Below are 15,843 nucleotides of genomic sequence, written 5' to 3'. Positions count from 1 at the left end.
GTGTAGGGGGGGTGGGGGGGGAACAGAGAGTGGGGTGGCTCACAGACTGATGTTCAGGAGAGCTAGCTGGGGGAATGACAGACTGGGTGGGGGCACAGGAGCTAGTGGGGTGACAGCATTGAGCCAGAGGCTGAATGGGGAGGGGGCTGCAGGGTCACATGAGGATGTGGAGGATAGAGGGCCGCAGGGCCAGATGGGGACGAGTGGTTAAAGGGGTGCAGGGGCACATCGGGACAGGGGCAGATGTGCCTGACTGAATGAATGGGAGAGGCTAGAGGGTCAGTCAGGGTCTGCATGGGGGAGGCTCCCCAACTCCCTATACAATTCCTCAACTCCCCCAAACCTGTTTCCTACTTCTCCCACCCACACCCAGCAACACTCCAGATTCATTCCTTCCCGCTCCCTCAGCTCCTCCATTACCCCTGATTTCCCCAAGCCTTTATACTGCTTCTAAGGGATACAGTAAATATGTTTCTGTATTGTAGTTTAAATGAATTACTCAAAGTTCTGTATTAAGTTGCACAGTAAGGAATCTATTTGTCAAAAAAAAATTTCCTTAATTTTATTTTTTTTTTGTCTATATTATTACAGATATACTTGCTGACAGGTATTTTGGGTAAAAAAACCAAAATAATTGAAACTGGCATGATTATATTGTGTTATTTTGACAAATAAAATATGCAGAACTTTGCATAATTTTAAAATATTGTGCGCAGAATTTTTAAATTTTTAATGCAGAATTCCCCCAGGAATAGATCATCTAATCGGACCTCCTGTGTAGCAATAATGTAGGATTTCCCAGAAATAGTTATTTCAACTAGTGTATATCTTTTACAAAAACATTCAGTCTTGATTTAAGAATTGCAAGTGATGGAGAATCCACCACAACTTTGATAAGTTGTTCCAATGGTTAGTTACGCTTTACTGTTAAAAATTTACATCTTATTTCCAGTCTGAATTAGCCTAGCTTCAACTTCCAGCTATTGGATTTTGTTATATTTTTGTTTGCTAGATTGAAGAGCTCATTATCTAATTTTTGTTCCTCACATAGGAACTTATAGACTGCAATCATTTTAATAGTAATAGTTATCCTGAAAGTCTACTCAGTAATTGTGGGATGTTCAACACGGTAGTTCATCAAAAACTGAAACATAATGGTAACTTAAATTTAAAGTGTAAAGAATTTAAAGTGTAATTTTATTTTGTTTTGGCACCTGAAAAAGTCAGTTTCAGTTTAAAATCAGTTATGTGTTACCAGAGTTTGTTTTGTATAAGATCTAAGGGGTGCCCCAACTGTTGTCTATGGACCACCTATGGCCTATGAAGCAACTGCCTCTGATCCTTGCAGAGCTAGGGTGACCAGACAGAAAATGTTAAAAACTGGGACATGGGATTGGGGGGGAGGGAATAGAAGCCTATATAAGAAAAAGATCCAAAAATCAGGACTGTCCCTATAAAATTGGGACATCTGGTCACTCTTTGCAGAGCTGACAGGTCATGCAGTGCTGACTTTCCCCTCTGTTCCCAGCTACTAGACTGCATTAAGAGACTGTTGCAAATACATTAAAATACTTCCTGAATGTTACTTTTTCACATCAATATAATTATCACAGGTATGTACTGCACTCAGCAGCAGCAGGCACAGCCCATCTCTGACCATGAATGGGAAGGGAGAGGGTCTAGGAGACAAGGTGCCTATCTAGGAGTGATCCACACTTACGACTGTTTGAGAACATCTTTTCTAAATGAGCACAAGATAATATAGTGAATACTAGAGGAGATGAAATATATGCCCCCTTCCACTTACTTTGAGCCTTTGGGTACGTGCTGCTACTCCACTGGCTTGAATCATGGCGATAAAGATTGGAACATCTCCTAATGGGCTTCCCTTCCCTCCTGCTATACTGATACCAAGGGGATCATTTGGTCCCTAAAAGGAAGAAACAGATCATAACCATTCACAGTGTAACAATGTATAGTTGTGTGTGTCTGTGTCTGTCTGTATATATTCCCTATCTACACTCAGTGATTCAAGACAACAGTTCTGTTAGGCGACAGCCTAGTCCTTTACACATTACTATGGGGCTTACTATACACTTACTATAAGCAGTCACATTGTACAGAGAACTATGCCTGACAGCAGGTGTTTGCAGGATAGGGCCCCAAGCCTGTAAAACAAACTGAGATACCCAGGCAGGTTGGACATATTTAATTCAGAAACAACACCTCACATATATAGCTATAATTAAAACCATAAAGTGCCAACACCAATTAAATAATAATGCAGTTTTGCATGCCAAAAAGTAGTGAAAAATTAACAGCTTTCGTTGGAAACAACATCTTTCAGAAAATAACTCACTGACCCTGATTATCTCCACAGTCCTCAGGTCCATATCTGCTCCTACTAAAAAGGAAACAAACAATTAGCTTCTGTAATTAAGAGATAATATAATTAAGAGATAACACTGTCAGGTGACGATCTCTGGCTGACTAGCCAAAGTTATCACTGAGCAGAAGCAGAGCCCTTTCAAGCACTGATCATGTGACAAGGACAGGATTTCTGTTTCACCAAGTGATAAACATGGATACAATCACTCTGTTTGATAGATGCCATTGTGACATCCACTGTACACAGCAGTTGCTCACATAATCTATTGAATAAGAGTGTTTTGTTGGCCTATGGAATACAGACCTATTGTGTGTTGCACTCAATTAAAGATCAGCTTATTATTCATAAATCAGTGTCCGACCACAAAGGGGGCTGTATTGTGCCTGCTAAACGTCTATTGATTTCCTTTCCTAATTTGTGCTGTATTAGTAAATAATAGACATCCAGTTAATCAGTATGGCTGGCACAGATTCCTTGTGGCACACAATTAGCTACAGCGCCAACTAAAAAGCACTAAAACTATATGAAAGAATTGGAGATGGTCTAGAAGCAAAAAATATGAAACGAGCTAAACGGCCTCAACGTTTGACTGTTCAGATCCAAGGATCTCTCAGTAACTGTGTTGGCTTTAATTAAAATATATCAGATATGTTTCTGAAGATTAATGGTATCAGTCTCTTGCAAGAGTTAATGATTTTGATTAATAGATAGAAGTAATTTTCTCTACAGATGATATCGATATTCTATTGCACACAAATACAGTACAGAATGGTATGATGGGGTATAAAGGTTCTCTCAGCCTGAGTTTGGGATGGGCATACTGCTAATAAGTTCCAAAGCTGCAACTGAATTATGGAAGGCATGGCAAAGAAATGGCAATATTTCAGGCCCTCTCAGGATAGAAGTGAGTGTTATTAACATGGGAAAGAATCTTGCCTATTCTGGGCCTCAGGTAAGGGAACTGGAGAGGGGAGTGGGAATTCTATATTTCGAGAAGAAGAAAACATTTCTCTGTAAATTTACTTTAAAATAATGGCATTTGCTGGAAGCTGCTCAGGGGGTTTGGAATGTGAGAATAAATCTTGTGGGAGATGGATAAGGAAACCAGATTCAGCTAATACAGGACTTTATTTTTAAACTAGCATAACAGAGGTTCATGTCTCTGAAGAATCACACACACACACAGTGATTTTGGCATCTCTCTCTGGTTTGTACCTAAATTTCTCTGAGATGCATCTGCCGACAGCTGCTTGGTACTGACAAAGTTCTGTAAGGTAGTGATGACTGGAGCCAGTGCAGGATGAAAGTGACTATGCATGTTGTGTTGGTTCACCTGAAAATAAAGATAAAACCAGTAATTGTGAGGCAAACCAAATGCTGTATCCCCAGGTTTGTTATTCTGGAAGTGAGGGCCCATCTGTGCCAAAGAAGTGAAACTAGAGATAGGTTCAGTGGTTTTCAGACTGGAGAGTTCCTGCACCCACAGGGCTTCCGCATTGGAAACTCCGGCATCTACTTCACATTCCCCTCCAAAGTGGTCTATCATCCTGGTCAGACACACAATACTGATCTTAGTCATAAAGTGCCAGATTACACTTCTTAGATACACCTATGGTGGGGACCACCCACGCACTGATCTGCTCCTGGCCCCATGGAAATGGGAATCAGACACCTCCATGGCACAGTTCCATTTGTCTCTGAGACTGCGTTTAAGGATGAATGAGAGAGATGGTGCATATTACATTGGCAGCCTGTGGGGATTCTACAGGTGAGTTAGTATAGCCAGAGGGGACACCAGTTTTGATACTGAGCCTCTTTTGGGCTGGTGAATCCCCCTTTAAAGAGTGCTCCAATGGCTGCTGCAGGTAGGAAAAGAAACAGTCATGCTGCCAGGCAGCTATAGAAGGCTATAGCCCAGGGGTGGCCACACTTACTGACCCTCTCAGCTGCATACAACAATCTTCAGAAGTTCAAGAGGCAGGTGCACAGGGCTTCAGCTCCACAGGGCGTGTCTACTGGTGAAACGGAAGCCCTGAGTCGTCCCCCCCCTCCCCCCAAGTCTGGTAGGTGGAGAATGGAGGGAGAAGAGGTGTGGGGGGCTCCGCAAGCTGCACTTCAATTGTAAAAGAGCTGCATGCAGCTCACAAGCCTTGGTTTGGCCACTCCTGCTACAGCCACTGCAGAGGCTTCTGGATGTACAGCTCTGTGCCCTTCTGCAGATCCCCGAGATTCAGAGATCTCGGGAGATCCATGAATTCTGGTGGCCAGATGCGACCACCTCTATAGTGGAACAGGTTACATTTTGCTCCCACTCCACTGAAGGAATTTGGACAAAAATCTGTAGATTTTCATGGAATTTCCCTGCCTTGGGATTCTGCCAGAGGATTTTCTGTGGAAGGGATGGATTATGGGGCTCGTGTCTGGGGACTACACAGAGTGCTCAGCTTCCATGTTGAACAAAAAGTTTCTAGCTCCGTGCCTTGCAAAGACAACCTTGAAAATGCAAATATATGTAGTCTGAATTAGGGATGTAGGGAACAGCTGTAGGGCTCTAACTTCTGCAGCAGGACACTGTGGGGTGGTGGGGATCAAAACCTCCTCTCTTCCCACAGACACTTTTTTCATGGTAGGAGTCAATGACATTTGGACTGTATTCCATGAATCGCCTTTGCTGAACTTTCCCAAAATTCTCAGTCTGGCCCTGTGCACAAGTGGTTTGGGGCAGGAATCATATATGCTTTCAGATGGGTGAGGAGTTATTTTGTGAGCCCTTCTAAACTCTTAAACCTCATCAATCACAGCTTCTCTTCCCTTGGACAACCTGGTGAGGGATTTGTTAGTGTGACTGGGTCTAGCCAGATGGCTACAGGAGACTGATAGAAGGCAGATATATTAGCCTCACATTAAGCAAGTCCCTTTTCCCTGGGTAAGGTAACAGTGGCAGTTCCAGAACAATCAGGAACTTGCTGGAACCAATTAAGACAGGCAGGCTAATCAGGACACCTGGAACAAATTAAGAAGCTGCTAGAATCCGTTAAGACAGGCTAATCAGGGCACCTGGTTTAAAAAGGACCTCACTTCAGTCAGTGAGGGGTATGCAAGGAGCTGAGAGTGAGAGGGTGTGCTGCTGGAGAACTGAGGAGTACAAATGCTATCTGGCATCAGGAGGAAGGTCCTGTGGTGAGGATTAAGAAGGTGTTTGGAGGAGGCCATGGGGAAGTTGCCCAGGGAGTTGTAGCACAGGTGTTACATGAAACACTGTAGACAGCTGTGATCCACAGGGCCCTGGGCTGGAACCATCTTCCCAACTCCCTATTGGATACAAGAGGAATTGACCTGGACTGTGGGTCCCACCAGAGGGGAAGGTCCCTGGCCTGTCCCCAGACCCACTAAGTGGATCAGCAGAGACTGTGGGGATTGTTCTCCTTCCTTTTCCCTTTCCTTCCTTTGCTGGCCAGTGATGAGGTTAGCTGAGCGAATGGCAGGTTTGAGCCACTAGCAAAAGTGACCAAACTGAGGGCAGCTGTCAATCTCTGAGGCGAGCAAATCTGCGAATAAGTGCAGAACCCACCAAGGCACAGGAAGAACTTTGTCACATTAGCTAAGGCTAGGATAAATCCATCCCAAGACCTGGATTTGTATGCAGTGAGGGAGACTGTATTTTCTATGCTTCTTCAGCCTCATATCATTCCTGCCACTGCCACTGCCACTGGCTTTAATGAGTAACTCTCTAATCCATGGGACAGCCCTACTACCCGAGAGGTAGGGGTGTGTTTGTGTGTGATATTAAAGAATTAGTGAAAGCAGAAAGGAACGGCAAGTGGGATGGGCCAATAGGATTAAAGTTGAGTTTGGTGATGGTAGTGAGAAGCAGAGGATCCTAAATGGATACTTTTTGTTTTGAGTACAGGTCCAGCCCCTGGGTATAGAAAAGGAGAGAACAAGATAGAAAAGTAAGTGGGACAAAGGGCAAACTTGTTTGGATAACGAGAACTAGGTGAGTGACAAGCCATTTAATGTACAATTCATTTCGATCCAAATCTAGGAACAGAGGGGTTCCAATTTGTCTGGATATTTTCCACAACTTTTCATCCATCCCTACTTGAATCTCAGTGGCCAAGCTGCAGCCATGCATGCTTCGTGCCGAAGAAACATTTCTAGTCAAATAAATTTTCAAGCCATGAAGTGCTAATAAAATTTCTGAGGAATCAGGATTCGTGTTCCTTAGAGTGTATGGAGAACTCATTAGCACAAGCTCTCTGCTCTCTGGAGAGCTCCATGGACTAGTCCGGAATAAAGATCAGAAATAAATGCAGACAAGTTTCTGTTGAATAGTTCAGAGTGAGGCAAATCTTAGATATGCCGTAAAAACAAGGCACATGTGCTTATGCAGTGAGAAGGGGATGTATACTGCAGAGTACCATTAAGTGGAAACAAAAAAGAGTGATAAATTCATTGTCACAAAATCTGTATTTACCTATGGAATTACATTAATTGCGGTGTAGTTTTATAAAGCTACAACACCTGAAAATCTTTTCTTTATGGTACCACAATTTATAGTAACTTAAGAACTGTTTGCCTAATCACCAAATTTAAATGTTTGGACTATTGGGCTAATGTAGAACATTTTAAAAATGTTGATCCACACAGCGCTTACAAAGTTACAGCTTCAACTGATATACGTAAACATAGAATACTTAAACTTTGGTGGATCTATGTGGAAAACAGAGTGGGAGCCAGGTTCTCAAAAGCCATTTCTTAGTTCACATACCTCAGTATTTGCAACTGACCTGCTTGCAAAATCCAAGCTTTGAGGTACTTAGAATTTCACATGAAAAAATGTTAAGGCCACTTTGAACATTTAGCCCTGGATTTCAAGAATCTACTCATCATGAAATTATAAGAACTCAAATCAATTTTCACCCTACTTCCCCCAACTAATGCATACTCTATAGGACAGACACTTTCAGTGTCAATAATAGTAATACCGACCAAAACATGGGCATCAAAAACTCCTAAATCTATACACTTAGGCACAAAAAAAAAAAAAAAAAAAAAAAAAGGACCAGATTTTCAAAGGTGTTGAGTATCTGCAGCTCCTATAGAGTTCAGTGGGATTTGCAAGTATTGGAGCACCTCTGAAAATGCCTAAATATGGATTTAGGATCCTAACTAGACACAAACATTTCAAAATTTGTGGTAGTCACATGGGGTGTTTTCTATAGTGCTTAGAGTAGGGTGCTGGGTACGCTGGCTTCTATTACTAAAGGAGTTCCTGCTGTGCTTTGCCGCCATCATAATTCTACGTATTAATTTTGGCTCAAAGCCTGGCAGAGAACTTCAACCCTTCTTCCTTTGTAGGGAACAGAGGTTTTCAGGAAGTCAGGGAAAAAATTTTCATAAGAGCATAAATCTCATTTTCAAAGTGCGGACGATGGGGAGGTTCCCAGCTCCACCACCCACCTAGAGAACCTGGACCACTTTGCCAGATACGTCTGCCGTGTGGACGGCGTTCTACTTTCCAGCAGGAGTCGTTTAACGTCCTCTGAACACCTCCCCTTCTCCTCCAACTGCTGAGCAACCACACTGTCAGGTGGAGTGCGGCTAGGTTGTGCTGGAGGAGGTGGCCTCCTTCCTTGGAGAGGAGGTCCGGGTGAAGTGGCAGCCTCTGCAGGGGGGCCGCTAAGAGGTACAGGAGGGTCCCGTACCAGTGCTGTCGGTCCCAGTCCAGGGCTATGAGGATAACCCATGTCCTGTCTCTTTTTACTTTTTGCAGGACCTTGCTGATCAGGAGAAAGGGTGGGAAGGCATAGAAAAGCTGGCCTGACCACTGCAGGAGGAAGGCGTAAAAGATCGCCCCCTTCCCCACTCCTCTCCTGCAGCAGAACTGGAGACAGCGCCGGTTCTGGTCGGTTGCAAAGAGGTCGATCTGGGGAACTCCTCACTCTCGGAAGAGCTGGTGGATGACCTCTGAGTGGACGACCACTCGTAGTGGTGGGAGAAAACCCTACTGAGGCGATTGGCTCGCACATTGCAGATGCCAAGTAGGTGGAAGGCTCGAAGGGAGATATCGTGGGCTATACAGAATCCCCATAGGCTCAGGGCTTCCAGGCATAGGGCTGAGGAACGAGTCCCACCCTGCCTGTTGATGTAGTACATCGCAGCAGTGTTGTCCATAAGGACTCTGACCACCTTCCCACAAAAGGTGCATACTGAAAGCTACGCACGCCAACCATATTGCCCTGAGCGCTCTGGCATTTATGTGGAGGGACAAGTCCGAGGCTGACCATCACCCTTGGGTTTGAATGTTCCCTATATGAGCTCCCCATCCCAGATCTGAGGCATCTGACACCAAGTCTAATGATGGGGAGGCTTCCTGGAAAGAAACCCCTTGCAGCATGTTGCTTGGGAGGGACCACCACTGTAGGGAGGCAACTACCTGGGGTGGTATTATGATAACCTTGTCCAGTCCATCCCAGGCCTGGGAGTACTGGGAGGCTAGCCAGAGCTGGAAGAGCCTCATTCTGAGCCTGGCATGGCGGAGCACATACGTTAGCACGGGGATCTGACGGCACACTCTTGCCGTTGTCATGGGGAAGGCCATGACCAAGGCAATGAGACCTTTGAGGGTCTTGAACCTGCACGGAGGGAGACAGGCTGTGGCCCTTAAGGAGTCTAGCAGCGCCCCTACGAATTCTATGCGCTGAACTAGGACAAATATAGATTTATTCTCCTTCACCACTAGGCCGAGATCTGTGCATGTGGACAGGAGCACTTCCACTTGGGCCTGCATCTGGGACCAAGAGCTGCCCTTGAGAAGCCAATCGTCCAGGTATGGAAAGATCTGCACCCCTTTCTGCTGGAGGTAGGCCGCTACTACTGCCATGCACTTGGTGAAAACCCTGGGTGCAGTGGATAGATCAAAAGAGAGGACTGTGAACTGGTAGTGATCCAACCCCACCAGGAACCTGAGGGAGCACCTGTGCTCCTCGAATATATGGATATGGAAATATACGTCCTCAAAGTCCAGGGCCGCGTACCAATCCCCTGAGTCCAGGGAGGGAATGATAGAGGCCAGAGAAACCATGCAGAACTTGGAGCGGACCATAAACCGGTTGAGATCCCGTAGGTCCAAGATGGGCCTGAGCCCCCCTTTTGCCTTTGGGATCAGGAAGTACCATGAGTAGAAGCCTCTGCACTGGAAGTCTACTGGTACTCTCTCCACTGCCCCCAGGTGGAGCAGACGCGCCACCTTCTGCCCTAGGAAGCGGGCATGCTCCGGGTCCCTGGGGCTCACTAGGGATGGGGGGTGGTAAGGTGGGGGCGAAGGGAACTGCAACACCTAGCTCTTGGAAATGGTGTTGAGGACCCATTGGTCAGACATTCTCCAGGACTACTCCACTCGGAAGGCAGAAGAACACAAACTTTATCAATCAGGAGGTCTCCCTGGCAGGGAAGGCATGCGTGGACGGAACCAGGCTGCTCCGCTCAACATAAGTCGGAGGCCTAGGGCCCGGGGGGGGGAGGGGAATCCAGGACTGCCTGGCTGGGGACCAGCCTCAGCCTTCTCCTTTTCTCAGCGCCGCTGTGAGACGGAAGTCTCCCCTTGCTTCTTGGAAGGGGAGTGGTGCCAGCAAGTGGAGGGGACTTCGTTACGCACCGAAGACACAGTGCCGGGTGCTAAGTCCGCTTGGCGTGCCGGGGTAGGGGCCAGCGCCCATTCCATCAGGAGAATGCAAAGCCTGATGTCTCTCTCCTTAGTCCACGGCTTGAATGACCTGCAGATGTTGCAGCACTCACTGTGAGTTTCGCCCAAGCAGCGGAGACACTCAGCGTGCAGATCGCTTCCGGGCATAGAACGGCGACACGAGTCGCATGACTTGAAGCCTGGGGCACAGGGCACGCCCCGAGCCCACTCTAACTACTTGAAAAACTACTAAAAGTAACTGTACCACTAAGGTCAACTAGAGAAGCTGCAGCAAGGCTGGAGCAAGATGTTCCGACTACCTTCACTGGCGGCAAGAAGAAACGGAGGATGGGGGGAGCACGCAACTCCCCTTATAGCATGATATAGACACACCACTCCAGAGGTCGCAGCGGTGCTCACCCAGTACGGGTACTGCTAAGAGAAAAAATTTTTGACACCAGTGCACATGGTGAGCATGCACACCTACTGTGGAATACACATGAGCAATCACTTGAAGAAGCTGTTATACCATTACGTACACTATCTGAAGTGGAGTCTTAAACTTTAACTTTTACACGTGAAACCTTGCAGCTTAGGTGTTCCACATTTCCTTTTGAATCTGCACCTAGTCCACTGCTTTTTTTTTTGTTTTGTTTTGTAGGTCTCTCTACCCTTTCGCATCCACTCCAAGATTCCCCACAACCAACGCTTGTTTTCTTGATGACTGACCCTCATCCACGCTCAGTCTCAGTATTTTTTCCTCTTTTTCAGCTACACTCTTTAACAATTATGAAGCACAGACAGGAAGTGCTGGCTTATTTTCCATGGACCAGATTTTGGGCAACTCCTGTGTGGCTTCACAAAGAGAGGAGAAGGCTACAAAGAGCTCTCTCCTTTTTTCAGGAGATGATCAAGATCTGCTAGGAAGCTGAGCCTTTGTTCTCTCCCAGCATGTGTAGGTGCTAGTTGCCTGAGAAAGAGTGGGGTGAGTCCAGGCTTCATACCCCTATGTAGTTGCCCATACAGCTGACCGTGTACAGAGGAGGAGGTAGTATGCTGCATCTTCGACCGTGATAATGTGGTCTCAATGCATTTCCTGGGTGCCCCCATGGAGAAATCTGATTTGCACAATGTAAATACTTTAAGCGTGGCAGAGCTCCCAAAAAGAATTTCTATTATGCCCTTAAGTTTTTCTGGTCAAAACAGTATGATTCAGATGAAACAGCATCCCATAATGCCTCTCCCCACTGTTGCACACAGATTTCAGTTTTGATGGCAACGCTGTTCACAGTGCAAGTGCTAAAAAAATTGCACTGGTTGAAAAATGAAGTATTTTCCTTTATTTTGGAAAAAAAAATAAGTAAAGTAGAAAATTGTTCTGTGTGTTCGAGTGCAATATTTTGCACACAGCTCTGCTATTAGAGCTAGGCAAAGATACACTTTAGTGTCATTAAGTTATTTTTGGTTTACAAAAATAGCTACAGGAATGTAGCATTCCGATTTTGGGGTGAGGGCAGGCTTATTAGATGGAAAAGTGATTAAATGTTTGTGGTATACTCAAACCAGAGAGATACTGAAAATGAAAGCACTGGCCCATTCCTCTTCTTACTTGCCCAATATTTAAGTGTAGGACACCTAATTTAAACATCTTATAGATCAGGGGTCAGCAACCTTTCAGAAGTGGTGTGCTGAGTCTTCATTTATTCACTCTGATTTAAGGCTTCGTGTGCCGGTAATACATTTTAACATTTTTAGAAGGTCTCTTATAAGTCTATAATATATAACTAAACTATTGTTGTATGTAAAGCAAATAAGGTATTTAAAATGTTTAAGAAGCTTCATTTAAAATTAAATTAAAATGCAGAGCCCCCAGACCAGTGGCCAGGACCCAGGCAGTGTGAGTGCCACTGAAAATCAGCTTGCGTGCCAGAGGTTGCCTACCCCTGTTGTAGATTAATGAGATTTACGTAAAACTACTGAAAAAGAACAGTATTGTATAATGATAATTTTAAAACAATAATCCACATCCTAGATTCTGTCAGCTGCTCCAGCCAGACTCTCATCTACATTCCATGCAGACCACAACGACTTTATTTTCTATTGATACAATTGTCACTAACCTGACTGCTTTGGGATGTTTTCCGTGATGATAACCAAGAACCAGCTCTCAGTCTTCCAATCTCTAGGTGCACTAGCCCTTGAGCACACTTGGAATATAATATTTAAACAGGGTTACAATATTTCTGCTTTCCTAGACTCACATACATATATTTTCAGGCCATAATGTTGAAGAAACCATTGAAGATTGAAACCTAAAACCTAATTTTTTATTCCATTTGTGTTATTTGAACAATGTAAAAGGCATCCATCCCAGATTCTAGGGGCTTCATAGAAAATCTATTGAAATCAATAGAAGTCTTTCCATTCACTTAATGACCTTTGAATCAGGCGCTAGATGCTCAGCCACCCATTACAAACCAGCAGCAAATCCCACCCCACCCATCCAGTGGAAAACAATACATCAGCAGGAAAAACACTGTAAAACAGAACGACTCTGAATTTAACATAAGCAGATTCACTTTAATAACACGTCATACCCTTGCTTGCTGATTCTTAGATGGGCCAAATCCTTTCCCTCATGCAAAGCCTGAATAAAAGAACTTTGCTCAGGGAATCTTCATGGAATCTGGAGGACAGAGTCCTCTCCTCCCAACATAATTTCAGGTAGATGGCAGAGGTAGCAGGCTACAATAATATTCCCTGTGGCCAGAAATATCATCCACAGTCTTCTTTCCCCTCCTACCCTAACACAGGCATTCTTTCCTTGGCCTATTCACAATGTTCTTTCCCAAAGCCCCATGGAAAATGTTGTGCATGCGTAGCAAAGGAGGGGGCAGAGTCTCCTTGAGCAGGCTTGTCCATGCCCTGGATGTATTTCTGGCCAGGATTTGTCCCCCAGTACTTCAGGGCAACAGCACCAACATGTCAGGAAAGCCTGGGCTCGAACAAATTTACACTGCAATTCTATGGTTGCTAAGTTAATGCAAGCAAAACCAAAAGCATCTCATTCCAATTCAGCTCCACAATTTTATGCCTCTCAGTTTTCATAACATTTTCCCATTGCTTGAAATAAATGGTTACATTTTCAAATAAATGCCTAAAGTGATATCTGTATCTTCATTTTGCCACTATGTACTACATAAATATATATGTAGAGCTAAAACTAAATGAATCTCCCAATGTAATTTTCCTATCAAATTCCGATCTGTCTTGATAATCGGTTTCAGGTTGTCCTGGCTATGTGTAAATAGCACCCCAAGATAATTACTTTGTATACGGTCAGTAACTGCAGTTTCATATCTAAGAATGTAGTATATACTCACCTTGAGGATAGTGGCAACAACCTCTTGTGAGGCATTCCTCATATCCTCCCCATTAACAGACAAGATCTGATCTCCTTGTATTAATCTCCCATCCAGGTCTGCAGCTCCTCCTTTAACAATGTCAGAGACAAACACTCCACTTCCATTTCTGGTAATACAAGAAGCATATGGCTAATTACACAATCCACTAGTCTCTGTGAGTGCAATTCAGATTACGTACATCTATGAAACATTAAAAGAAACTTGGGAGCTGAGAAAAACTAATTTTAGATTACACCTGACCTTCTGAGGTGATTATAAGCTACAGATTTTAAACTCATTAAAATAGGAAATCATGCACTATTTCCCTTTCCCCTTGTGCTATTAGTTCTAGTATGTACAATCTGTTCAGATAAGAAAAGCATATGCTACTGTAATATAAAAATACTGCCCAGAGACCAAGGCACAATCTGAGTTGGACTATCTCTTGATATGCTTAATAAGAAGTGGCTTCACTATAGATTTTCCTTTTCCTCACACAGGGCCAAATGCTATCTCTTTTCTGCAGCCTTGGAGGGCCTCAAGGCATAGAGAAGAGCACAGAGCACTGCACAGAGATTTTTGTAGCTTGCACATTAATTTGCGTAACCTGAGCAGCAGAGAGCCCAGCTCTGTGGGACATCCCATGTACCTGAACCATGAGGCTTGCAAGAGGAGGGTAGAGGTGGTTTAAAAACACAAAGGGGACAAGACCAGTGGATCCACCAGCCATAGAACAAGGGAGAATCCCTTCCTCAGTCCCTGAAAACCTCCTGGTACTTAGTTTAGCTACTTCAGCTTGGTGTGGGGGAAGTAGAGGGCCAAAGACAGGGGAATACTAACTTCCACTTAATGTAGACACTATCTTTTATCCTGAAGGAACCTACGCGCTTCACAAAACAAAATGGTATAATAATAATATTAACTATACACAGGGATAATTTAATCTACCACAGAAATTCAACTAGCTCTGGAGGGAAACGCAACCGCCACAGGAGCACGTAGCAATACTACACAACAGTCTAGCATGAAGGCAGTTGTGGGGAGGGCTGGAGAATACCATATCAGGTTGCAGGAACCAGAATTAAATTACCCACAGGAGAATCTGCTCACAACACCAGCGTAAACATCTCTTGTGAAAACTGCCATGGAATCTTTACTGACCACAAACCATTGGGTTAATTACATGATGATTTTTTTTTTCTTTTTTGGCAATAAGAAACAGCAGTTGCTGTGAGTTTTACACAGAGACTGATCAATGACTTTGCTCATGCTAGAAGTTTTCTCTAGCAATAAAAGATACATTTAACATACCACAGCTTTAGTATAAACAACTTTAAAATAAATGCTTTAAAAATACATTATTAAAAAGCCAGTTTTACTTTTTAAGCAGCTATTATTGACTGTTTCCTTTCTGACTCCACACTGTGTTCTTAGTATTTTATAGTTAATGATTGTAGAGATCTCTAACTAATCCTCAAAACACTTCCAGGCAGTACTACTATACACAGAAAGCTAGGAAAGCTAATCCAGGTAGCAAGGACTTGCCAGCCGTCACAGACACAATCAGAGTTGGGAATAAAACACAAGAGCGCTTAACTCTCAGTCCTATGTTTGGTCACTGGACCAGACCCTTCACAAACTGCTATTCTTAGTAATATTATGTTATGCTACAAAATGCCAAATGCTAAAGGAAACAAACAAGTAGCCTTGGGAAGAGTGTTATGACATTACATACACGCCACTGTTATTTCTAGAGGAGTCTAAATCAAAACCCCAAATCTGAAAACCCCCATGGAGAAGTTTAGATCTCAACTTTTGTGGCTGGACCCATTCTTTCGGTATTTCACATTCCATGTAATGGCTACAATTGTTCATATGGCAAAATAAATTCTCACTTGGAACGGAGTTGTGGTAAAACACAGAAGTTCTTACCGTTTTCCAACAATGCTTAGACCTAGTCCTCTGCCTGTTTTCTTTTGTAGATCTACATAGAAAATCTCCAAATTCTCTTCATCTTTATAATGAGCTTCATCTCTATAAACAACTAATTGCACCTTTTGAGGTGTCTGTCTCAAGGCTGTGATAGCTTCTTCATGACTAGCATTCCTCAAATCAACGCCATTAACCTGGAATAACCATCAAGCTGTTATTTTTCCTAATTGCAATTAATGAGCTTTACACCCCCACAGAATCTGAGTCCCTCACAAACATTAACGTATTTATCTCTGCAGCAGCACTGTGTGCCACCGAAGTATTTTTACTCCATTTTACAGAGAGGGAAAGTGAGGCACAGAGCAAGTAATTGGCTTGCCCAAAGTCACACAGGAAGTCTGTGGCAGAGGCAGGAACTGGACCCAGATTGC

At 44.0% G+C, this 15,843-nt stretch overlaps 1 protein-coding gene across 10 annotated transcripts in view; it reads right to left on the bottom strand.

Annotated features, from left to right (window-relative positions):
• PATJ (PATJ crumbs cell polarity complex component) overlaps positions 1 to 15,843 on the bottom strand; it is a 219,850-nt gene that overhangs the window by 14,000 nt on the left and 190,007 nt on the right. For 6 of the 10 annotated variants that reach the window (XM_032795517.2, XM_075067650.1, XM_032795514.2 and 3 more), the window contains 6 exons: positions 15,413 to 15,606; positions 13,460 to 13,607; positions 12,197 to 12,283; positions 3,605 to 3,722; positions 2,364 to 2,404; positions 1,808 to 1,930 (listed from right to left, as the gene is read on the bottom strand). In XM_032795517.2, the coding sequence (XP_032651408.1) occupies positions 1,808 to 1,930; positions 2,364 to 2,404; positions 3,605 to 3,722; positions 12,197 to 12,283; positions 13,460 to 13,607; positions 15,413 to 15,606 (711 nt within the window). The remainder of the gene's footprint in view (positions 1 to 1,807; positions 1,931 to 2,363; positions 2,405 to 3,604; positions 3,723 to 12,196; positions 12,284 to 13,459; positions 13,608 to 15,412; positions 15,607 to 15,843) is intronic. The other 4 variants (XM_075067651.1, XM_032795516.2, XM_075067652.1 and 1 more) reach the window with 1 other exon arrangement.

This window comes from Chelonoidis abingdonii, chromosome 7 (genome assembly GCF_003597395.2).
Source record: "Chelonoidis abingdonii isolate Lonesome George chromosome 7, CheloAbing_2.0, whole genome shotgun sequence".
NCBI lineage: Eukaryota > Metazoa > Chordata > Testudines > Testudinidae > Chelonoidis > Chelonoidis abingdonii.
Note: the sequence above shows the minus strand (reverse complement) of the source record. Positions and strands in the feature narration are given on the sequence as shown.